Raw genomic sequence first — 26589 nt, forward strand, 5'->3', positions numbered from 1 at the left:
GAAGCTCTTTGCCACCTTCTCCTCCCTGCTGAATCCTCCTCCCCCTCCCCCCCCTCCTCCCTCTCTGTGGATGACTTTGTCAACCATTTTGAAAAGAAGGTTGACGACATCCGATCCTCGTTTGTTAAGTCAAATGACACTGCTGGTCCTGCTCACACTGCCCTACCCTATGCTTTGACTTCTTTCTCCCCTCTCTCTCCAGATGAAATCTTGCGACCTATGACGGCTGGCCGCCCAACAACCTGCCTGCTTGACCCTATCCCCTCCTCTCTTCTCCAGACCATTTCCGGAGACCTTCTCCCTTACCTCACCTCGCTCATCAACTCATCCTTGACCGCTGGCTATGTCCCTTCCGTCTTCAAGAGAGCGAGAGTTGCACCCCTTCTCAAAAAACCTACACTCGATCCCTCTGATGTCAACAACTACAGACCAGTATCCCTTCTTTCTTTTCTCTCCAAAACTCTTTGAGCGTGCCGTCTTTAGCCAACTCTCTTGCTATCTCTCTCAGAATAACCTTCTTGATCCAAACCAGTCAGGTTTCAAGACTGGTCATTCAACTGAGACTACTTTTCTCTGTGTCACGGAGGCTCTCCGCACTGCTAAAGCTAACTCTCTCTCCTCTGCTCTTGTCCTTCTAGACCTGTCTGCTGCCTTTGATACTGTGAACCATCAGATCCTCCTCTCCACCCTCTCCGAGTTGGGCATCTCCGGCGCGGCTCACTCCTGGATTGCGTCCTACCTGACAGGTCGCTCCTACCAAGTGGCGTGGCGAGAATCTGTCTCCGCACCACGTGCTCTCACCACTGGTGTCCCCCAGGGCTCAGTTCTAGGCCCTCTCCTATTCTCGCTATACACCAAGTCACTTGGCTCTGTCATATCCTCACATGGCCTCTCCTATCATTGCTACGCAGACGACACACAACTAATCTTCTCCTTTCCCCCTTCTGATAACCAAGTGGCGAATCGCATCTCTGCATGTCTGGCAGACATATCAGTGTGGATGACGGATCACCACCTCAAGCTGAACCTCGGCAAGACGGAGCTGCTCTTCCTCCCGGGGAAGGACTGCCCGTTCCATGATCTCGCCATCACGGTTGACAACTCCGTTGTGTCCTCCTCCCAGAGTGCAAAAAGCCTTGGCGTGACCCTGGACAACACCCTGTCGTTCTCCGCTAACATCAAGGCGGTGACCCGATCCTGTAGGTTCATGCTCTACAACATTCGGAGAGTACGACCCTGCCTTACACAGGAAGCGGCACAGGTCCTAATCCAGGCACTTGTCATCTCCCATCTGGATTACTGCAACTCGCTGTTGGCTGGGATCCCTGCCTGTGCCATTAAACCCCTACAACTCATCCAGAATGCCGCAGCCCATCTGGTGTTCAACCTTCCCAAGTTCTCTCACGTCACCCCGCTCCTCCGCACACTCCACTGGCTTCCAGTTGAAGCTCGCATCTGCTACAAGACCATGGTGCTTGCCTACGGAGCTGCGAGGGGAACGGCACCTCCGTACCTTCAGGCTCTGATCAGTCCCTACACCCAAACGAGGGCATTGCGTTCATCCACCTCTGGCCTGCTGGCCCCACTACCTCTGCGGAAGCACAGTTCCCGCTCAGCCCAGTCAAAACTGTTCGCTGCTCTGGCACCCCAATGGTGGAACAAGCTCCCTCACGACGCCAGGACAGCGGAGTCACTCACCACCTTCCGCAGACACTTGAAACCCCACCTCTTTAAGGAATACCTGGGATAGGATAAGGTAATCCTTCTACCCTCCCTTACCCCCCCCCCAAACAAATAAAAATAAACATATTGTAAAGTGGTTATCCCACTGGCTATAAGGTGAATGCACCTATTTTTAAGTCGCTCTGGATAAGAGCGTCTGCTAAATGACGTAAATGTAAATGTGATATCACGCTGGAATGATGCTAATGTCACTGCACTCTGTTGTAGTACACTAATGCATAAGGTGCAATTTGGGATACAGATCTAGTCTCTGGTGACAGATTGTTATCATTGGTTCTGGGTTGCAAGGTTATCAGACAGATAATATAGTCAACTGTCATGTAAAACATATATGACATGGGTGGGATTACCCCTTGGGCATTTTGGTTGGCTAATCAATGTAGCAAATTCATACTAGCCTAATGAGTGGTGGCATGCTTGATAATATAAATAATTTATTGAAGTAAGTAGAATGCACAGTCTGAGTGACATAATGAATAACATGTAAATGAACAATGTAATAATGACATAATAACATGTCACACTATGCCCTCTAAAGAAGGTGCTCATAAGGCCTAATTAATCCTTTATTATTGATATGATTATTAGCCCATTCATTACCCCCCCTACATTTTACATTTTATTTTTTTACATTTTAGTCATTTAGCAGACGCTCTTATCCAGAGCGACTTACAGTTAGTGAGTGCATACATTATTATTTTAATTTTTTCATACTGCAGGTCATAAATGTTTCTTATCAACAAAACTTGAATACCTGCGTAAACAGGTCGTTTCGTACGCCATAATCAGACCTGTTGATTATCATGGTCCAGCACCAGCACACAGCGATAAGGAAGCCGGATAGTTCCCAAAACACAAACCACATTCTCTCAGTTCCGCTATTGGTCAAAACTGCGCCAGTACCATTTTGGGGGGTTGATAATGTTACTTGCTCATCATTATGGTTCTTATTGGCCATAACTTCGTATAATATGCCATTTAAAAAAAAGAATACATATTATTTTAAACTGAATAGGTTTTATGTAATGTAAAAAATAATTAGGATATCACCTTTATTAACGTTTAGAAAACCCATACGCATTGTGCGCCCCTGCTTTCAAAAATCTTGGTACGGTCTTTTCAAGTGCACTGCGAGCGTATATTGAGCCACAAGAAGAACGTGAAACCCGCTCCATGTAAGATACCGTGGACCGATGTTGGTGTTAATTGATTTGTTTATTCTATTATAAGAAAAGGAAACACCACACTGCGGCATAATTTCATTTTTGCCCCGCGAAAAGGAGGATGGTGGCTGGGTAGTAATAACTTCGGATTCGCTGCTTTTCCTTGGCACGCGCACAGATCCAGTTGGTGAGGGTGAGTGATTCTAGTAGCATACTGGAGATGGAGAATAATAGGCTACATTGTTGTTATATTGTTGCACATCATAACCACCTGTATGGGATGTGAGAGGAATAGTTGTAGGCTACAATGTCACACTGTCATACGTTTAAAAAAAAATCAAAATCCAATAAAGGCAATTGAATAGTGCGTCAACAGCAAGTTATATGCTTTTTACCTACAAATTGTAGCTCTGAAATAGCCTAGGTCAGATATCGGCTAAATGTATTAGTTTCAGAACCGCAATTGTCAAATATATGTAAAATGCCCGTTGGACACCTATAGGCCGAGCCAGCTGTGGTATCTATGGTGGGCTTTCTATGGCAATATAAGCATTTAGAATGGAATGACAGAGAATGTGTAGGTAGGTTAGGCCTATCGTTTTTTTAAACCTTTTTCTTCTATGCTTATTTATTGCTTGATGACAGTGGCCTACAGGTCTGTCACTTTTAGATTAGCACATGGAGAGCCTTTAGGGCTGATGAAGCAAAGCTATCAGCTCTGTTCCAATGTGTACAACCTGGTCTCAGAGCATTTCGTATTATTACGTACGTACATCCGAAATGTACATTTATTTTAAGTCATTTAGCAGACGCTCTTATCCAGAGCGACTTACAGTGAGTGAGTGCATACATTTTTCATTTAGGATGATATGTTATGTTTCATATGGTATATATTAATTTGTGTCTGCTAAAATGACTAAAATGTAAAAAATGGATGTCCATCATCCATTTTGTATGATATGTTACGAATACAATTCGTATAATATGTTACAAATTTGCAAAACAAACAATATGTTATGAATTTGCAAAAAGTATAATATGCTACAAATTCCAATTTGTTGTGGCTAATGTTGGCTAGGTGGCTAATGCTAACATCAGCTAGCTTGCTAACATTAGCTAGGCTAGAGGTTAGGGGTTAAGAGTTAGGTTAAAGGGTAAAGGTTAGGGGAAGGGTTAGCTAACATGCTAAGTAGTTGAAAAGTTTCTAAAATGCTAAAGTTGTCTGTGATGAGATTCGAAACACACAACCTTTGGGTTGCTAGACGTTCGCGTTATACGCCCATCCGTCCACCCCCCCTTTAGTTTTTGCCTTAAGTAACCTTCTGTCTTATGTAACCATACCAAACTAAACATGTCATGCTATACTGAACAAAAATATAAACGCAACATGTAAAGTGTTGGTCCCATGTTTCATGAGCTGAAATAAAAGATCCCATACATTTCCATACGCATAAAAACCTTATTTCTCTTACATTTTGTGCACAGATTTGTTTAGTTTTAGTGAGCATTTCTCTTTTGCCAAGATAATCCATCCACCTGACAGGTGTGGCATATCAAGAAGCTGATTAAACATCATGATCAGAGAATTGAGAGAATTGAATGTTAATTTCTCTACCAAAAGCCGCCTCCAACATCATTTTAGAGAATTTGGCAGTAGGTCCAACCAGCCTCACAACCGCAGACCACATATAACCACACCAGCCCAGGACCTACACATCCGGCTTCTTCACCTGCGGGATCGTTTGAGACCAACCACCCTGATATCTGATGAAACTGAGGAGTATTTCTGTCTGTATTAAAGCCCTTTTGTGGGGAAAAACTCATTCTGATTGGCTGGCCCTGGCCCATCCATGTCTGTGCCTCTGCCCAGACATGTGACATCCATAGATTAGGGCCTAAGGAATTTATTTCAAATTACTGATTTCCTTTTTATGAACTGTAACTCAGTAAAATCATTGAAATTGTTGCATGTTGTGTTTATATTTTTGTTCAGTATAATTTTTGTGTACCAGATTTACTATTTTATGTCTAGTGTATGAGACCAGGCTAATGTGTAATTGCCCAACAACCTCAGGATTGTCCTCAGGGTTCTACCATACTGTGCCTAACTGACTATTCTAATGCTCTATAATAACGGCAATTGTTGATATCCTCCAACAGAATTATACATATTTAGACCCAGTTGGTCGTTTTCAGAAATACTTGCTCCCTCAGGCCCTCCAAATGGGTTTGCGTCCACTTCTCCATGGTTCTCTGTCGGGATTTTAGAGCGAGAAGGCAGAATGTAAATCATTTTGTGACATCTATCTCCATGGGGGCTATGAGCAGTGATTTGTGCGCTGGGGCCCCATAATTATTAGAGTTTAGCCTGCCTCAGACCACTCTTGTTTGTTTATCGCGTCAACCTGGGAGACACAAATGTCAAGATAGGAAAAGTCAGCCTGGGGCGCCATGATGGCTTATTTGCAGCTCAGCAAGTTCAGTTCCCCATACAGCTCTAACGGAAGGCCTTTGTAACACAGAAATGCAAAGTAATTCATATAGTGGTTTTATCAACTTCACCCCCCAAAGCTGGGGATAGACAACTGCCAGACAGGGGCAAATTAATGTCTTGAAGTCTCAAAAAGAAAGCTGGATCAAACCCGTAATCTTATGAGGCCTGTATACAAGCCTTCTCTGTCTGAAGCCAATGGCTTGGAATGAAACAGACAACAAATACATAATTTGATACCAGTTAGCTAAATTGTAACACGGAATTGCAACGGAAACACAAAAGTAAAGGGGGTCTACATACCCAAGGCTGGGGACAGACAAACGCCAGACAGCAGGGGAAAATGAACATGTGACAAAATATAAAAATCCCACTTATGAAGCGTGGAAACAAGCATGCTCTGTGTAAAGCCCATTGGCTTGGAATGAGACCAGACAGCAATTTATTGAACTCTTCGTCTGCAGTGTGTGTTTACATATGTGGGGGTATCTGGAGTGCTGTCATCACCTGTTGTTTCTTCTATCCAGCACAAAAAAGATCTTGGGACTAGAGGGACAATGATCCAGGAGACCAGCATCACAGTGTCTATGTAGTCTGCTGTCGGTCTAGTGGGTGGGTTTGTCAGACAATGACAGAGAGCCCCATCTCCCCCATATTGACACGACTTATCTCCCGTAGTACAGGAAGTGAAGTGACTAACAGTGACACTCCTTTTTTTTTTAGGCGTAGTCCTTTTAACAACCACTGTGTCACACCTGGTAAACAGTTTGACTACGGCCAGCTGGTCACCTGGAATAATATACATAGAATGAAAGATATGGACAGTAGGCTACACACTTTGTGAAATTACTCTCACTGGTTCTTTATCAGTGAAGTGGCTGATTGACTGTTTTACTTCATCAGTGACCTCTGACCAGCACAAAGAGTTCCATTTAAATGAGCAACAACAGCTTTTTGGCAAAAAACGATTTCTCAAGCAATAATCATTTTGCCAGGACTGTCTGTGATTGGTCTGAGTGGGGATGGGAAAACTGAAATTGGTCTATTAACCAATTTACCACACGGTGATGTCACCATGGAAAGCCGAAACTCACACCCATGCAAAACTCCTGATTGTATTTTCAACCAGCAACTATCAGGAAATAACACTTTTACAATGTTAGTTTCATCAGCGGTTGTAGAATATGATACAAAAGACAGGAAGAACAACATTTTGACTGCACTGGGCCTTTAGCAGAGAGTGGTGAGTGTCTCTTATAAAAGAGACTGGCTATGGGTTACCGCCTCTCACTCTTACTCTGCCTAGGGTGGTCCTGTAGAGTCTTCTAGGAGAGAGACCGAGAGAGACACAGAGAGAGATGCAAAAATGTATAAAAACCTGTTTTTGCTTTGTCATTATGGGGTATTGTGTGTAGATTAATGAGGGGGAAAAATCAATTTAATCAATTTTAGAATAAGACTGTAATGTAACAAAATGTGGAAAAAGTAAAGGGGTCTGAATTCTTTCCGACTGCACTGTAGATAGAATGGTAGTGGTAGTGAAGGTTCTTGGTCTTCTAACTGATCTCATTGCGGTGGTGGTCGGCTGGTTTTATAGAAACAAACTGATGTTTCCATCAATATGTGACCTCCTGTGTAATGTGATGGAGGCCACACACACACCAACCTCCCCCTACCACTAAGTGAGCTGCTGTGTAATGTGATGGAGGCTGATGTAGGGAGGCAGATGACCACACTGTGTGATTCCCTGTTTTTTACCTCCGCTGTTTGCTTACCTCGCCTCAACAGCGCCAGCCAGGAAGATGCTTTACTGCGTGTTACTCAAGTGTGTGTGTGTGTGGCGAAAGAGAGGGAGAGAGCTGTAGCTCTTTGTACCATTCCATCAACATGATCCCTACTTCCTCATCCTCGTCCTGTTGTCTGACATGAGGTGGTTATGAAGACCAATAGTTGCTGTATGGAAGATGATACTGTATGTAGGCCTATGTGAAGGGATGGAGAGGATAGACAGGTTTTGGGGTGTCCTTTTAACAAGATGACATGTTGTTTGTCAGATGTCACTATGTAGTTCACCATAGTACAGTGAATTCAATTCACATTGATGTGAGGCCTCGACCTTGTCAGCTTGGTTGCTAGACCACTGTCAGGGGTGTGTGTGTGTGTGTGTGTGTGTGTGTGTGTGTGTGTGTGTGTGTGTGTGTGTGTGTGTGTGTGTGTGTGTGTGTGTGTGTGTGTGTGTGTGTGTGTGTGTGTGTGTGTGTGTGTGTGTGTGTGTGTGTGTGTGTGTGTGTGTGTGTGTGTGTGTGTGTGTGTGTGTGTGTGTGTGAGCAGATAAATAAATGCTAGTATTTCATTACTACTCTGTATTGTATTGACCAGGCCAGTGACCTAAGAATGGCAGCCCAGTCAGTGATTGGCTGAAGGTCATTGACCTTTACAGTGACCTATGGCAGGGTGGCGTTTCAGAAGGGATGTTTTCATATCCCCGCTGGTAAATGTGTCCGTCAAGGTTCTCCCAGGGGACCTGTGATTTCACTGAGAGTGTAACACACACACACACACACACACACACACATAGCACATCAGACACACACAAACACATTGATAGGTACACTGTAGAGGACAGAGTGATTATAGAAAACATGAGTCCTCTGCCTCTCCACAGTGTGGAGGAGAAGATACGTTTGCTGCTTTCCTCTCTGTGGTAGGCTGCCCTGACCTTCACTCCCTAGCGTGCGCGTGTGTGTGTGTCCTCTGATGGGCACAGACAGCAGCTGCACACACAGCTGTAACTCAATAGGCCGCCACTTACAGCAGACAGCACAAACACAAACACACACACACTCATTACTCCCTACGTGGAATTCCAAATGAAGGGCATCCAGTCTCACCTGTCACTCTGAGATTGCTCAATGTCAATCCCCCTGCTGCAGCCATCTCCTGTGTGCATCTACAGTGTAGTTACACCGTCAGAATGAGAGGAGAGGCCTTCCCTCGGAGGACAAAGGGTTTTTTAATTCACTAAGTACTAAGCCGTCATCCACAGATCAGTAGGACTCGTCCTTTTAGCATTCTGAATGTTCAGACAAGACCGATGTATCTCAAATGACACCCTATTCCCAATGTAGTCCTTTACTTTTGAACAGGGCCCATAGGGCTCCGATCAAAAGTAGTGCACTATATAGGGAGTAGGGTGCCATTTGGGACTAACACATGTACTCCATCTCCCAGGATCATTCTAATGATGGAGAATTTAGGGTTGATCTTAGATTAGTGGTAGCCTGTACTGTAACGTCAACAAAACAAAGGAGATGATTGTGGACTTCAGGAAACAGCAGAGGGTGCACCCCCCCTATCCACATCGACGGGACCGCAGTGGAGAAGGTGGAAAGCTTAAAGTTCCTTGGCGTACATATCACTGACAAACTGAAATGGTCCACCCACGCAGACAGTGTGGTGAAGAAGGCACAACAGAGCCTCTTCAACCTCAGGAGGCTGAAGAAATTTGGCTTGGCACCTAAAACCCTCACAAACGTTTAAAGATGCACAATTGAGAGCATCCTGTCGGGCTGTATCACCGCCTGGTATGGCAACTGCACTGCCCGCAACCGCAGGGCTCTCCAGAGGGTGGTGCAGTCTGCCCAACACATTACCGGGGGCAAACTACCTGCCCTCCAAGACACATACAGCACCCGATGTCACAGGAAGGCCAAAAAGATAATCAAGGACATCAACCACCTGAGCCACTGCCTGTTCACCCCACTATCATCCAGAAGGCGAGGTCAGTACAGGTGCATCAAAGCTGGGACAGAGAGACTGAAAAACAGCTTCTATCTCAAGGCCATCAGACTGTTAAATAGCCATCACTAGCACATTAGAGGCTGCTGCTGCCTATTGAAATCACTGGCCACTTTAAGAAATGGAACACTAGTCACTTTAATAATGTTTACATATCTTGCACTACTCATCTCATATGTATATACTGCATTGTATTCTATAATATTCTACTGTATCTTAGTCCATGCCACTCTGTCATTGCTTGTCCATGTATATATTCTTAAATTCCATTCCTTAACTTAGATTTGTGTGTATTGGGTATATGTTGTGAAATTGTTAGATATGACTTGTTAGATATAACTGCACTGTCGGAGATGGAAGCACAAGCATTTCGCTACACCCGCTATAAAATCTGCTAAACACGTGTATGTGACAAATAACATTTGATTTGATTTGAACTCTCCTAAACAGTTTGTCAGACAGACATATTGTTTATGTTTACTAGGCAGCAATAATATATTCTAAAGAGATCGTTTCATAGATTGGTTAATGGAGGGTCTGTTAAGAGGGTCTCAGGCACAATGATGGGTTGAATTGGATTTCAATTGGTCCTATTAATTAGGCTCTTATTCATAAGGGCTCGCATTAAGTGAGCTGAAGATCCCTCTTGAATCTCTGACAAAAACAGAACAACAATATAGTCGACGTAGTCTGACGTTTGTAATAGTCTGAAGTGGGTGAGTGGGGTGATATTGTTGTGTGTGTGTGTACTGTGTAGTTATACTGTCGGGATGTGGGAAGAGGTGTGTGTGTGTGTACTGTGTAGTTCTACTGTCAGGATGTGGGAAGAGGTGGGTGTGTGTGTGTGTGTGTGTGTACTGTGTAGTTATACTGTCAGGATGTGGGAAGAGGGGTGTGTGTTTGTGTGTACTGTGTAGTTATACTGTCAGGATGTGGGAAGAGGTGGGTGTGTGTGTGTGTGTGTGTGTGTGTGTACTGTGTAGTTATACTGTCAGGATGTGGGAAGAGGGGTGTGTGTTTGTGTGTACTGTGTAGTTATACTGTCAGGATGTGGGAAGAGGTGGGTGTGTGTTTGTGTGTGTGTCTACAGTGTAGTTATACCGTCAGGATGTGGGAAGAGGGGTGTGTGTGTGTGTGTGTCTACAGTGTAGTTATACCGTCAGGATGTGGGAAGAGGGGTGTGTGTGTGTGTGTGTGTCTACAGTGTAGTTATACTGTCAGGATGTGGGAAGAGGTGGGTGTGTGTGTGTGTCTACAGTGTAGTTATACTGTCAGGATGTGGGAAGAGGTGGGTGTGTGTGTCTACAGTGTAGTTATACTGTCAGGATGTGGGAAGAGGGGTGTGTGTGTGTGTGTGTGTCTACAGTGTAGTTATACTGTCAGGATGTGGGAAGAGGGGTGTGTGTGTGTGTGTGTACAGTGTAGTTATACTGTCAGGATGTGGGAAGAGGGGTGTGTGTGTGTGTCTACAGTGTAGTTATACCATCAGGATGTAGGAAGAGGTGTGGGTGTGTCTACAGTGTGTGTGTCTACAGTGCCACTGTCCCTCTGCCACCCCAGCGCTGTTGTCAGACACTGCCTGGGGCCATGTCTCTCTCTCTCTCTCTCTCTGTCTCTGTCTCAGTCTCTCTGTGTGCGTGGCCCTGTCCAGCAGGAGAGAGAAGCACGTGCAGGCCAGGCAGAGAGAAGAGATGTGACCCATGGCACAGCACAGAGCCGTTTACATGTCTGTTTAGACGGGGGAATGTGGAGGAGGGGATAGCCTTGTCTTGTACCCACTCTTACAAGAGGCTGTGGGCTAAAATATTGATGTGTGATGGTTGGTTGTTGCTTCCGGCATAGGCTGCCCTCCTACTGTTGTCACACATGTTGGGGACTCCGACTCTCCAAGTCTCCTCTTCTCTCTGTCATCTCCTCTCCAAGTCTCAGATTCCGCTCACTGTCGCCATCGTCGTTGAAGATCCTCTTTTTCCTCCAGAAAACCCTCAGGGTGGAATTTTCCTCTCGCAATCACACACGCTATGAGTAAATGCACCATAACGTTTTAAATAAACGGGAGATCTGATACTGCAGCTCGCAATTGCATTGAGTGTAATGTGAGTTTGCTGAAAGAACAGGTGTGTTTGCAAGAGGAAAGTGTTGCACTAGTTGTGTAAACACTGGCTTGTCCTCTTGTCTCTGTCATCTCCACTCCTCGTTAGGGCAATAGTTAAACTATCTCATTAGGCTTGAGCCATGTCAAACTTTGCCACATCGTCGATGAAGTCGCTCAATGAAACACAGCTAAAGTTTTCAAAAGAAAACAAATAGTATTTGAACCTATAGGCCCCATGTTATGGAGCGGGCCCAGACTGGCTCTGAAGCCCTCTGGAAATATGCTAATGAGTTTGAATGACCATTGATGTGTCGTTGTGATTGACCCTCTGGAATGGAGCACAATGGAGCTCTGGTTTGGTTATCAAGGGGGTACTCTGCTCCCACACACATGCACGCAAACTCGCACGCGCGCACACACACACACTCATTCTGCTTCACTCGTCATGTTTTTGACAGTTTGTTTTATGGGTAAGAACACACTTTGGACCCCAGAGTTAATTATTGTTTAAGTCTTTCTTTTTAGAGCTGTCAGAAGTTATGGTTTCAGATGAGAAGGGCCTCTTTGAAGCTGATCACTAGAGTTCACAAGAAGGTACATCTAATGCTGCATGGGATGATTGCCAGATAACAACCAAGATTTGACCTCTGGTCTGTCCCAGGCAAAAATATGTCTTTACCTGGTTGTTGTCTGGTGTCTGACATCTCTTCAACCAGAAAAATTAGGTTACAACCTGACAATGATGTAATTATGACGTTTCATGACCAATTTTGCCTCCTGGATATTGTGGGATAAAGAACAGGAGTAGCAGATTGATTCTCTCTCTCCAAACTTGTTCTTATAGTGGACACTTTAGTGTAGCACCTTTCTGAGGGCATACTTATTAAACTTTTAGCTAGAGGTGGCTCATCTGGGTGGGTGGTAGCCTAGCATGGTGTAGCCTGAGGCACAACCAGGTAGCTAGAAGAACAGAGTCACATTCAGCCTTTAAGATCTCCTATGTGAGAGATCCACCAAATGAAAGTCTTCTCTGATGTGTCTTTGTCTGAGAGCTTATGAAACATGAGAGGAGCGAGATGCTGTGTAAACGTTCTGGGGATCAGTGGAGAGAGAGGGTGAGAGAGAGAGGTATACTGGGACGTGTGAGTCTGGGGGTGTGATCGAGCTGTCTCACTGGATTTGTCTAGCTCTCTTCCCCGTTTTTTGAAAGATGCAATATTGATTGGGCTTCACCCAACAGACTAAAAATAATCTGACATGCATGAATCCCCTGAAACAAAGGACAACCAGTCAGTGTAAACAGACGATGTCTCATTTTCCCTCTCTGTCTCTTTCATTCTCTCTCCCCCCTCTCGCTCTCCTTCCCTCGCTCTCTCTCATTCTCTCCCCCTCTATGTTTCTCTTAGTGTTTCCACCTTCCCATCCTATGGAGAGGCTGATTGCAACGCTGCTGTTACCATGGCAGCCAGTGGAACACATGAAGCTTTATAATAAGTCACAGAGAGGAGGTGGGGAGAAAGAGGAGAATAATCAAGTGGAGGAAACTATAAATAGAGAAAGCAGTAATCCCTAGCATAATTTATTAAACAGTAACTTCAGATGGCTGTGTTGGCTTTGTACACATCATTTCCCCTAGCAACTAGTACAGTATACACACTGTCCCTTGTCAGGCAGTTTTGACAACGAAGGGCTGATCCCAGTAACGTAGGATAGCTACTACTGTGTTTATGACCTCATTCATCTATCCTGAGCTCCACTCTCTTATTTAGGGATGGATGATGACACACTCCCAGTCATCTAGGGACACTCAGACTCTGAGATGGTCTAGGGCAGGGTTCCTCAACTGGCAGCCCACGGGCCGAATTTGGCCCCCCAAGGAAAATAAATAAATAAATAAAAAGGTTTATTTGTAACTTTTTTATATTTTTTGACATAAAAGACTGTGAAAACACCAGCAAATCAGCTCCAAGTGATCTGAAGTATTCCCACGCATAATAGAGGGAGATATGGGAGCGTATACAAATGTAAGCAAGGTTTGAAATGATTATGTTTTAGTCAAATATTATATCTGTTTGGGCTTCTTGCGGTCAATTTGCAGTGTACAAATTATTTGTAATGATGCTTTGTGCTCTGTGCCTTGGAGGTAATAGAGATAGAGAGACAAGAAGAATGACTAAAGCACAAAACAGGGGGAAAGGAAAAGGTTGAGTACTGAATGACTGATAAAAAAAACTGATAGAAAAAGACAGAGGACTGAAAAGACAGAAAAAAAAGTGAGGTAAGAAACTGAAAATTGTATTTTACTGAGGTGAGATGCTGTAAATACCTCCTGTCTCCACACCTCTCCGTGGAGGTGAGGTTTCCCCCTCATCTCATTTACACGTTGCTCTGGTGTTGGGTGTAGAGCTAGGTCTCTGCTAGGATCGTGACCTTACCAGCACTTCTGTCTCTCTCTCTCGCTCTCTTTCTATCTCTCCCTCTCTCTCTTTCGTTTTTTCTCTCTCCATCTCTCTTTCTTTCTCCCTCGTTCTCTCTCGCTCTCTTTCTATCTCTCCCTCTCTCTCTTTCTTTCTTTCTCTCTCCATCTCTCTTTCTTTCTCCCTCGTTCTATCTCTCTCTCGCTCTCTTTCTATCTCTCCCTCTCCCTCTCTCTTTCTTTTTCTCTCTCCATCTCTCTTTCTTTCTCCCTCGTTCTCTCTCGCTCTTTCTATCTCTCCCTCTCTCTCTTTCTTTCTTTCTTTCTTTCTTTCTCTCTCCATCTCTCTTTCTTTCTCCCTCGTTCTATCTCTCCCTCTCTCTCTCTTTCTTTCTCACTCTCTTTCTCTCACACTCCCAGTGTTGGATTGAAACAGACTGATCAGCTCCAGGACCTGTAATGCGACACTGTCTGGCTGTTTGTCTGTCTAACTGACTGACTGTCTGGATGTTTGTCTGTCTGACTGACTGACTGACTGACTGACTGGCTGGCTGGATGTCTGACTGGCTGGCTTAGTCACTGACTGGTTGTCTGACTGTATGCATGAGACTGGCTGACTGACTAGCAGCTGCCCAGGCCACATCTCTATATCTCTGTCCATGGGGCTGAAAATACCCTCTGCTGGAAAGAGCACTGACCTACCATATACAAGGCCCTTGCATTTGCATTTGAAACAGCACACTGACTCTCATCCAGAGCCTTTTACATTCAGTCACTAAAGTCCCATATTGAATAGTTCATCTTTCAGTCTCTCTCTCGGATCAGAAATGTATGAAATCCAAAGCTCTGCCATCGCTGTTCATTTTAGGTTCTATTTTGTCACTCAAAATTACTTGTGACTGAGAGTGTCTCAATGAATGGTGTTAAGCGCAGGAGATCCAATGACAGATCCTGTATGATTTTTCTCCAGGATATTAACCAGGTAAAAAAATAAAAGTAGTTCTCATTGACACTTGAATGGCAGGGACATTAAAGCAAGTAGAAAGTGAAATATTAGGAACCATTTTATCTGTGTGATAATTTTACAGCGCTGTTGGATAGCGATAATGTATCAAAATAAAACATATTTTGAACTGCAGTTAGTTAAAGTCCCTGTGAGTAATTTGCACCATGTATTATTTATTCCTTTAAATTCTAGTGTTAGTGTATCCAGGTCTTTGATCTACATAAAGGAAGGGAAGACAGTCCCACTAATTCCCTGTCAGAAGCCTATTCAACTCTCTATGCATTAATAGCAGTGTTGTAAACAGCCCTTGACCTACTTGTCAATCGATCGAGGGCTTTTATATTACCTGGCTTTAGTATTGTGTCTAATACACAGTACACACCATATATGTTGTTTGATGAAACATGTCTATGTATTATATAGGTCACCATTTCTATGCAGAATGATCCCTCCCAACCAAGACCTAGTGGGGTCATTATCCTAAGCCTCCACTGCAGATGTTGTGCATTAGTCAGGTTTGGTTCAGAAGTGTTCCATGGTTAGAATAGGGTAGACATTTTTTTTTATATACAGTAACATAAGATATTCCTTTTCGACTTTAATTGATTGCCCTGGATTGTGGCCTAACACACATCTGAAGCAGCCAGCTCTGGAGAGCAGTAAACCTGTTTCGAGTCTGTCTGCCAGCCAGTCAGCTCTGGATAACACATACAGTGGGGAAAAAAAGTATTTAGTCATCCACCAATTGTGCAAGTTCTCCCACTTAAAAAGATGAGAGAGGCCTGTAATTTTCATCATAGGTACACGTCAACTATGACAGACAAATTTAGAAGAAAAAAATCTAGAAAATCACATTGTAGGATTTTTTATGAATTTATTAGCAAATTATGGTGGAAAATAAGTATTTGGTCACCTACAAACAAGCAAGATTTCTGGCTCTCACAGACCTGTAACTTCTTCTTTAAGAGGCTCCTCTGTCCTTCACTCGTTACCTGTATTAATGGCACCTGTTTGAACTTGTTATCAGTATAAAAGACACCTGTCCACAACCTCAAAGAGTCACACTCCAAACTCCACTATGGCCAAGGCCAAAGAGCTGTCAAAGGACACCAGAAACAAAATTGTAGACCTGCACTAGGCTGGGAAGACTGAATCTGCAATAGGTAAGCAGCTTGGTTTGAAGAAATCAACTGTGGGAGCAATTATTAGGAAATGGAAGACATACAAAACCACTGATAATCTCCCTCGATCTAGGGCTCCACGCAAGATCTCACCCCGTGGGGTCAAAATGATCACAAGAACGGTGAGCAAAAATCCCAGAACCACACGGGGGGACCTAGTGAATGACCTGCAGAGAGCTGGGACCAAAGTAACAAAGCCAACCATCAGTAACACACTACACCGCCAGGGACTCAAATCCTGCAGTGCCAGATGTGTCCCCCTGCTTAAGCCAGTACATGTCCAGGCCCGTCTGATGTTTGCTAGAGTGCATTTGGATGATCCAGAAGAGGATTGGGAGAATGTCATATGGTCAGATGAAACCAAAATATAACTTTTTGGTAAAAACCCAACTCGTCGTGTTTGGAGGACAAAGAATGCTGAGTTGCATCCAAAGAACACCATACCTACTGTGAAGCATGGGGGTGGAAACATCATGCTTTGGGGCTGTTTTTCTGCAAAGGGACCAGGACGACTGATCCGTGTAAAGGAAAGAATGAATGGGGCCATGTATCGTGAGATTTTGAGTGAAAACCTCCTTCCATCAGCAAGGGCATTGAAGATGAAACGTGGCTGGGTCTTTCAGCATGACAATGATCCCAAACACACCGCCCGGGCAACGAAGGAGTGGCTTCGTAAGAATCATTTCAAGGTCCTGGAGTGGCCTAGCCAGTCTCCAGATCTCAACCCCATAGAAAATCTTTGGAGGGAGTTGAAAGCCCCAAAACATCACTGCTCTAGAGGAGATCTGCATGGAGTAATGGGCCAAAATACCAGCAACAGTGTGTGAAAACCTTGTGAAGACTTACAGAAAACGTTTGACCTGTGTCATTGCCAACAAAGGGTATATAACAAAGTATTGAGAAACTTTTGTTATTGACCAAATACTTATTTTCCACCATAATTTGCAAATAAATTCATTAAAAATCCTACAATGTGATTTTCAGGATTTTTTTCTCTCAATTTGTCTGTCATAGTTGACGTGTACCTATGATGAAAATTACAGGCCTCTCTCATCTTTTTAAATGGGAGAACTTGCGCAATTGGTGGCTGACTAAATACTTTTTTTCCCCACTGTACTTCTCTGGAGACCATCAGACCTGTTTGGAGTCTGTCTGTCTGTCTCTGTCTGTCTGTCAGCCTTCCCCAGTGCATGATGGTCCTGATTGGCCCTCCTCTCAGTCCTGTTGTCTCCTGCCTGCCTGTAATGTCCTGCCTTCCTCAGTCCTGTTGTCTCCTGCAGGCCTCTCCTGCAATATCTTATGTGTTCAGCAGGCCTCTCCTATAAAAACACAGCCATGAAGGCAGCTGTAGACCTGCCCATGCTAATTGCAGCTTGTCTTCCCTGCTTCTGGAGGCTCGAAGGGCCACACAAAGAGCAGCTCTGACATGCGGAAGCCTGAGAGGGGAAGAGTAAGAAACTGTCCTCCTGCCTCCCTGGAAACCTACACACACTCTTAACGGGCTGGAGACAGAGGACAGAGCTTCTCTCTCTCACACACACACACACACACACACACACACACATTCACATTGACCCCCTACTGTCTCTCTGAAGTGCCTGGGGTGAGTTGTCTAGTATCCTATTGAATGTAAAGCAATTTCAGTTGGAGAAAAACTCAAAATGAAACTAATTATCATTGTTTTCACCATGAAATAAGCTAGGGTCGAAACAGAGGAATAGAGGCGAGAGGGAGAGATTCTACATGAGATAGTGGAGAGAGACAAGGACAGGATGAGTGGGAGTGATTTACAACTGGAGGAGCAGGGAGAGAGAGAAAGGGAGAGGGCAAGCAGTGTGAAGTGAGAGCGATAACAACTGTTGACAAAGGGCCGTCTTGTGCACGCACACATCTCCTTACCCACGTCAGAACACTCAGAACTGCTGTGTTATTATGTTGACATGGTATGAGAACTTACCAATCCTCCCACCCTATGGCAGTGTTTACCTGACACCAGTCAACATGTGACCGATGATGTGTGTGTGTGTGTGTGTGTGGCCCCTCAGTATGGTTGTCAAGACAGAGACTGGGATTCTACTAAAGAATACAGTGGGTTATTTCAAGAGAACTGAATACTGACGGAGACATGGAGGGAGAGATAGAACAGGGAATGGTTCATTTGGACTCATGTTTCTTACCTCAGGTGTTTTTTCACCCATTGCCATAGAAACAGCAGCTCAATGTGTGTGTTTGTGTGTGCGTATATTTGTTAGAAATGTGTGTAGAAATGCATGTGCACATCGTGCTGTTTTTTTCTTGTGTGTGTGTGTGTGTGTGTCAGGGTTGGGCTCAATTCAGAATTTAATCGAGAATGCCTTATAAATTCAATTCTTGAATTTGAATTTAATGTTGAAGTAGTAAACAGGATACAGAATTCAAATTTGAATGAAATGAGATTTGAATTCAGTGAAATTCAATGAAATTCAAATGCCTCTTCTATTCTATATTAGGTGTAGTCTATACAAATATATACACTCAGTGGCCAGTTTATTAGGCACACCCATCTAGTACCGGGTTGGACCCCCCTTGCCTCCAGAACAGCCTGAATTCTTCGGGAATTAGGTTGCTCAATTGGTATCAAAGGACATAACGTGTGCCAGGAAAACATTACCCACACTGTTACACCACCGCCACCAGCCTGTACCATTGACACCAGGCAGGATGGGGCCATGGACTCATGCTGCTTACGCCAAATCCTGACTCTGCCATCGGCATGATGCAACAGGAACCGGGATTCGTCGGAGCAGGCTATGTTTTTCCACTCCTCATTTGTCCAGTGTTGGTGATCGCCTGCCCACTGGGGACGATTCTTCTTGTTTTTAACTGATACGAGTGGAACCCGGAGTTGTCGTCTGCTGCAATAGCCCATCCGGGACAAGGACCGAAGCGTTCCGAGATGCCATTCTGCACACCACTGTTGTACTGCGCCGTTATTTGCATGTTTGTGGCCCACCTGTTTGCTTGCACGATTCTTTGCCATTCTCCTTTGACCTCTCATCAAGGAGCTGTTTTCATCCACAGGACTGCTGCTGACTGGATGTTTTGTTTGTCACACCATTCTCGATCAACGTTTACATTTACATTTTAGTCATTTAGCAGACGCTCTTATCCAGTTAGTGAGTACATACATTTTTCAACCCTATAGGCTGGCTGTTTTTTAGATACTGGAACCGACGCTCCTGGCACCGACGATAATACCCCGCTCAAAGTCGCTTAGGTCACTCATTTTGCCCATTCTAACGTTCAATCAAACAATAACTGAATGCCTCGATGCCTGTCTGCCTGCTTTATATAGCGTGACTCACTGCCTGTAAGAGCGATTTATTTTCATGAACGGGGTGGTGTACATAAAACTTGTACATAAAACATCAAACAGGTTGTTATACACATGCTGTCACGTTCGTTTACAGACGGGACGGACCAAGGCGAAGCGTGATATGCGTACATGTTTATTTTTCTGAATAAACACAATGACAAAACAACAAACGAAACGTGAAGTCCAAGGTACACAAAACAAACATACCTACCACGGAACAAGATCCCACAACCCACTAGTGCCAAAAGGCTGCCTAAGTATGGTCCCCAATCAGAGACAACGAGCGACGGCTGCCTCTGATTGGGAACCACACCGGCCAACATAGATCTAGACTTACTAGATCTAAACATAGAAAATGCAACATAGACCATACCACACAGAAAATACACACCCTGACTCAACAAATACGAGTCCCCAGAGTCAGGGCGTGACACATGCATATACAATATTGTTGAAACAATAGATTTTCAGGGCAAACTGTTAAAATGAATGATCAAGGAAAACAAAACCCTGTATGCGAATATTCTAAGTTATTATATTTGATTAATCACTTACACAACCGGTCAAAAGTTTTAGAACACCAACTCATTCAAGGGTTTTTCTTTATTTGTACTATTTTCTACATTGTAGAATTATAGTGAAGACATCAAAACTATGAAATAACACATATGGAATCATGTAATAACCAAAAAAGTGTTAAACAAATCAAAATATGTTGTATATTTTAGATTCTTCAAAGCAGTCACCCTTTGCCTTGATGACAGTTTTGCACACTCTTGGCATTCTCTCAACTAGCTTCAGGAGGAATGCTTTGAAGGAGTTCCCACATATGCTGAGCACTTGTTGGCTGTTTTTCCTTCACTCTGCGGTCCAAGTCATCCCAAACCATCTCAATTGGGTCGGGTGATTGTGGAGCCAGGTCATCTGATGCAGCACTCCATCACGCTCCTTCTTGGTCAAATAGCCCTTACACAGCCTGGAGGTGTGTTTGGGTCATCGTCCTGTTGAAAAACAAATGATAGTCCCACTAAGCGCAAACCAGATGGGATGGCGTATCGCTGCAGAATGCTGTGGTAGCCATGCTGGTTAAGTGTGCCTTGAATTCTAAATAAATCACACAGTGTCACCAGCAAAGCACCCCCACACCATCACACCACCTCCTCCATGCTTCACGGTGGGAACCACACATGTGGAGATCATCCGTCCACCTACTCTGCATCTCACAAAGACACGGCGGTTGGAACCATAAATCTCACATTTTCAGACCAAATGACAGATTTCCATTGCTCGTGTTTCTTGGCCCAAGCAAGTATCTTCTTATTATTGGTGTCCTTTTGCAGCAATTCGACCATGAAGGCCTGATTCATGCAGTCTCTTCTGAACAGTTGATGTTGAGATGCATTCCAGGTGACTACCTCATGAAGCTGGTTGAGAAAATGCCAACGGTGTGCAAAGCTGTCATCAAGGCAAAGGGTGGCTACTTTGAAGAATCTCAAATAAATGTATACAATTTATTTTGATTTGTTTAACACTTTTTTGGTTACTACATGATTCCAAAAGTTATATATTTTTTGGTATCTGGAAGTGTGACCTGTCAGACCTGTCAACTCATGCTCTATGACTGAGTGTAATTTATTTGAATTGCACTGAATTAAATTATTCTTCCTGCCACTCAAATTCAAATTCTACATCCTGTGGGGTGTGGCCAATTTAATTCGAATTTCAACTCATGAGTTGAATGGGAGTCAATTCCAAAATTCTGAATTGAGCCCAACCCTGGTGTGTCTGTGTGCACGCCCGCAAGAGTGTGAGACATGCAATGTAATTCTGCCTGTCACTTGTGTAGCCCAGAGCATGCAAAACAGACTCCACAACTACAGTAGTCACCATGAGAAAAGACACACAGACACACAGGCTGCCAATATGTACAAAGATAAATCTCTTCTTGTGTCCAGCCATGCTCCAGATGAAACTAGCAAACGGATCAGGGCCATCTGAGCTGCATGATGTCTAATGAAAACAGCCCTGTGCTAGCTGAGGTGGAACATTACAAAGTAAATGGCCTATGAGATGTTATCTGTTTTTAGTTGTTGACACAAATATAAATACATGCTTTAGCTGTGCAAAAAAACAAGTGAGAAATCTGTTGTCACAATATTACAAGGACTCCCTCCAGTGGACAAAAACAGCACTAGAAAATAGTTTATCCTGACCATGTGATCTGAGCAGTAGAACTTTTGGGTGCGAATATATTATTTATTTTCTCTCTCTCTATCTCTCTCTTCCCCCTCTCTCTCTTCCCCCTCTCCCAGGCAGCAGTAGCAGGGTTCTGATCCTGAGGAGATGACGGAGGTGGTAGAGCCCAAGCTGGACTTTGCATCCTCGGGTCGCTCGGGGAGAAGGAACGCCCTACCTGACATCCTGGGGTCACCGGCTGGGGTCAACCCCACTGACCTTCCACTCAAACTGGCCGAGCTCAACCTCACAGGTGGGTTAGCTTAGCCTGTCAGCCTGACTCAAATCCATGAAGCTCCACCACACAACCACTGTCACATGGCAGGGTTCCAGGTTGCCTTCGCAAAGAAGCTTTTAACCCCAATAAAGATGAAATGTGGTGAAAAATGTATAACTAACTGCAGTCCTGTGTGTCTGTCTCTGTGTGTCTAGATGTTCCGGGAGAAGCCCAGTCTCCCACGGCGGAGGAGGCCCCACCCCCTACAGAGAGCTCTGAGGGGAATGAGGGATCATAAGGCTGCCTGGTGGGGGTCTAACTAGCCCCAATGTTTACCTCTTGTGAGGCTGATGAGATAACTGTAGAAGAGGAATGGATGGGTAGGACGATACAGAAGGACCCATGAAGGAGTGATGGGCCTGTTTGAACAGCAGCTGAGCTGCAGAGAGAGAGAGAGGGATGATCGTAGAAAGAGTGGGAGAGAAGGTTAGAAGGATGGACAGAGAACTGTCTCTATCACACAATCTGAAAAGACTTAAGAAAAGTGTCGGTGTGTGTGGGTGGATGGATCACCTCTACTCCCACACACACTGCCATGAGAAACAAAGGACATACGCTGATTATATACTGTTGTACACAACGGAGAAGACTCAATTGAAAAAATTTAACATTTACAATTTCCTGCTGACGTCTATAACAGGTTGGACAATGGGCGGATCCTAGTGGCCTGTAGTGGTTCTGAGCTTTCTGATTGGTCTGGAAGAGATAAGGTAATAATGTATTATAATGTACTGGATGTGTATGAAGAACGAGGTGAGAGTGAGTTAACTGTATAACAAGGGGAAGCTGGCTTCCTCTTTTGGTGTCTCACACAGACGTTTGATGTATGAATTCAGATCTGAGACTTTAATACGGATGGCAGCGTGGTATGTACAGCATACAGTGAGGGAAAAAAGTATTTGATCCCCTGCTGATTTTGTACGTTTGCCCACTGACAAAGACATGATCAGTCTATAATTTTAATGGTAGGTTTATTTGAACAGTGAGAGACAGAATAACAACAAAAAAATCCAGAAAAACGCATGTCAAAAATGTTATCAATTGATTTGCATTTTAATGAGGGAAATAAGTATTTGACCCCTCTGCAAAACATGACTTAGTACTTGGTGGCAAAACCCTTGTTGGCAATCACAGAGGTCAGACATTTCTTGTAGTTGGCCACCAGGTTTGCACACATCTCAGGAGGGATTTTGTCCCACTCCTCTTTGCAGATTTTCTCCAAGTCATTAAGGTTTCGAGGCTGACGTTTGGCAACTCAAACCTTCAGCTCCCTCCACAGACTTTCTATGGGATTAAGGTCTAGAGACTGGCTAGGCCACTCCAGGACCTTAATGTGCTTCTTCTTGAGCCACTCCTTTGTTGCCTTGGCCGTGTGTTTTGGGTCATTGTCATGCTGGAATACCCATACACAACCCATTTTCAATGCCCTGGCTGAGGGAAGGAGGTTCTCACCCAAGATTTGACGGTACATGGCCCCGACCATCGTCCCTTTGATGCGGTGAAGTTGTCCTGTCCCCTTAGCAGAAAAATACCCCCAAAGCATAATGTTTCCACCTCCATGTTTGACGGTGGGGATGGTGTTCTTGGGGTCATAGGCAGCATTCCTCCTCCTCCAAACATGGCGAGTTGAGTTGATGCCAAATAGCTTGATTTCCGTCTCATCTGACCACAACACTTTCACCCAGTTCTCCTCTGAATCATTCAGATGTTCATTGGCAAACTTCAGACGGGCCTGTATATGTGTTTTCTTGAGCAGGGGGACCTTGCGGGCGCTGCAGGATTTCAGTTTCACGGCGTAGTGTGTTACCAATTGTTTTCTTGGTGACTGGTCCCAGCTGCCTTGAGATCATTGACAAGATCCTCCCGTGTAGTTCTGGGCTGATTCCTCACCGTTCTCATGATCATTGCAACTCCACGAGGTGAGATCTTGCATGGAGCCCCAGGCCGAGGGAGATTGACAGTTATTTTGTGTTTCTTCCATTTGAGAATAATCGCACCAACTGTTGTTACCTTCTCACCAAGCTGCTTGGCGATGGTCTTGTAGCCCATTCCAGCCTTGTGTAGGTCTACAGTCTTGTCCCTGACATTCTTGGAGAGCTCTCTGGTCTTGGCCATGGTGGAGAGTTTGGAATCTGATAGATTTATTGCTTCTGTGGACAGGTGTCTTTTACACAGGTAACAAACTGAGATTAGGAGCACTCCCTTTAAGAGTGTGCTCCTAATCTCAGCTCGTTACCTGTATAAAAGACACCTGGGAGCCAGAAATCTTTCGAATTGAGAGGGGGTAAAATACTTATTTCCCTCATTAAAATGCAAATCAATTTATAACATTTTTGACATGCGTTTTTCTGGATTTTGTTGTTGTTATTCTGTCTCTCACTGTTCAAATAAACCTACCATTAAAATTATAGACTGATCATTTCTTTGTCAGTGGGCAAACGTACAAAATCAGCAGGGGATCAAATACTTTTTTCCCTCACTGTATATGGGTTTTTAAACGTTGTTAGAGTGGTTTTGATGACAACCAATGGGGCTATAATGCTTATGGGTCGAGATGAAGATGTTGATTGATGTGATTGTGACCTGAAGTGTTATGTGTTTATTTGCAAAGGTTAGCTAGAAGCTAAAGGTAACGTTATGGGTAGGAGGACAATCCAATCCCTATCTTTTAAACATTCCTGAAATGAACCTAAAATGGTTTCTCACTGCCAACCACGTACTGTTAAAACACTCCTCTGCTGTAGGCGCATTTCCATCCAGTCTTTTCTGTTTCCATCTACGCGGGCCGGCACCCGTGTCTCACTGGGCCATGGCTCCGGCGGACCTGCTCTCACTTGAGGCCAAAGCCAGGCCACTGATACTTTTCAGCTTGCATTTACATAACAATGGCTAACTGTGAACTTTAACACCTTCTCACAAAGCAACTGTTTGGATTATACAGAGGTTGTTGATTCTGACTGCTCTTCACAAGTCCTCACTGTCAGCCCTAGCTATGGAAACACACTTTCCCTAGTATAACATAAGGGTCTATACACTAGTGTAACACTGGTGTTACGGTGAAAAACAGCATGTGATAACTGCTGTTGTGTTCATCTATTCAACTCAAGGTTGTCTTTCGTCTTTCGTGTTCTATAGCTCCAGAGTGGCGCAGCGGTCTAAGGCACTGCATCTCAGTTCTAGAGGTGTCACTACAGATCCTGGTTTGATTCCAGGCTGTATCACAATCCGGCCGTGATTGGGAATCTCATAGGGCGGCGCACAATTGGCCCAGCGTCGTCCGGGTTTGGCCGGGGTAGGCCGTCATTGTAAATAATAATTTGTTCTTAACTGACTTGCCTAGTTAAATAAAGTTAAATAAAATTAAAAATAGCTCTGTGTGAAGTGCTGTTAAACAGTATTTGGGCTATTGACACATACATGAAAACCCTTTTTTTTTTGTTAAGTAGAAGACGTGCCTACCAGAAAAACTGTACAGTACAGAGAAATATCACATTTATTATCAGAACACTACTTAATGCATATGTTACCGATGTACAGTACCAGTCAAAAGTTTGGACACACCCACTCATTCAAGGGTTTTTCTTTATTTTTACTATTTTCTACATTGTAGAATAATAGTGAAGACATCAAAACTATGAAATAACACATATGGAATCATGTAGTAACCAAAAAAAGTGTTAAACAAATCAAAATATATTTTATGTTTGAGATTCTTCAAAGTAGCCACCCTTTGCCTTGATGACACTCTTCGCATTCTCTCAACCAGCTTCATGAGGTAGTCACCTGGAATGCATTTCAATTAACAGGTGTGCCTTGTTAAAAGTTAAAGTTCTTAATGCATTTGAACAAATCAGTTGTGTGGTGACAAGGTAGGGGTGGTATACAGACGATAGCCCTATTTGGTAAAAGACCAAGTCCATATTATGGCAAGAACAGCTCAAATAAGCAAAGAGAAACTACAATCCATCATTACTTTAAGACATGAAGGTCAGTCAATCCGGAAAATTTCAAGAACTTTGATTGCAGCCCAAATAAATGCTTCACAGAGTTCAAGTAACAGACACATCTCAACATCAACTGTTCGGAGGAGACTGCGTGAGTCAGGCTTTCATGGTCGAATTACTTCAAAGAAACCACTATTAAAGGACACCAATAAGAGGAAGAGACTTGCTTGGGCCAAGAAACACGAGCAATGGACATTAGACTGGTGGAAATCTGTCCTTCGGTCTGATGAGTCCAAATTTGAGATTTTTGGTTCCAACCGCTGTGTCTTTGTGAGACGCAGAGTAGGTGAACGGATGATCTCCGCATGTGTGGTTCCCACCGTGAAGCATGGAGGAGGAGGTGTGGGGGTGCTTTGCTGGTGACACTGTCAGTGATTTATTTAGAATTGCAGGCACACTTAACCAGCGTGGCTACCACAGCATTCTGCAGCGATATGCCATCCCATCTAGTTTGCGCTTAGTGGGACTATCATTTGTTTTTCAACAAGACAATGACCCAAAACACACCTCCAGGCTGTGTAAGGTCTATTTGACCAAGAAGGAGAGTGATGGAGTGCTGCATCAGATCACCTGACCTCAACCCAATTGAGATGGTTTGGGATGAGTTGGACTGCAGAGTGAAGCAAAAGCAGCCAACAAGTGCTCAGCATACAGTGTGGAGAACAAGTATTTGATACACTGCCGATTTTTGCAGGTTTTCCTACTTACAAAGCATGTAGAGGTCTGTAATTTTTATCATAGGTACAATTCAACTGTGAGAGACGGAATCTAAAACAAAAATCCAGAAAATCACATTGTATGATTTTTAAGTAAACAATTAGCATT

General features: G+C 44.0%; 1 protein-coding gene across 1 annotated transcript; it reads left to right on the forward strand.

Annotated features, from left to right (window-relative positions):
• The first annotated feature begins 2899 nt into the window (after window positions 1-2899).
• LOC121585606 (cAMP-dependent protein kinase inhibitor alpha-like) lies at window positions 2900-22680 on the forward strand. Its single transcript, XM_041901931.2, has 3 exons — window positions 2900-3099; window positions 21561-21736; window positions 21916-22680. The coding sequence occupies exons 2-3, from the start codon at window positions 21592-21594 to the stop codon at window positions 21996-21998; spliced, it is 228 nt and encodes a 75-aa protein (XP_041757865.1). The 5' UTR covers window positions 2900-3099; window positions 21561-21591; the 3' UTR covers window positions 21999-22680.
• Window positions 22681-26589: the final 3909 nt, after the last annotated feature.

This window comes from Coregonus clupeaformis, chromosome 17, assembly GCF_020615455.1.
Source record: "Coregonus clupeaformis isolate EN_2021a chromosome 17, ASM2061545v1, whole genome shotgun sequence".
NCBI lineage: Eukaryota > Metazoa > Chordata > Actinopteri > Salmoniformes > Salmonidae > Coregonus > Coregonus clupeaformis.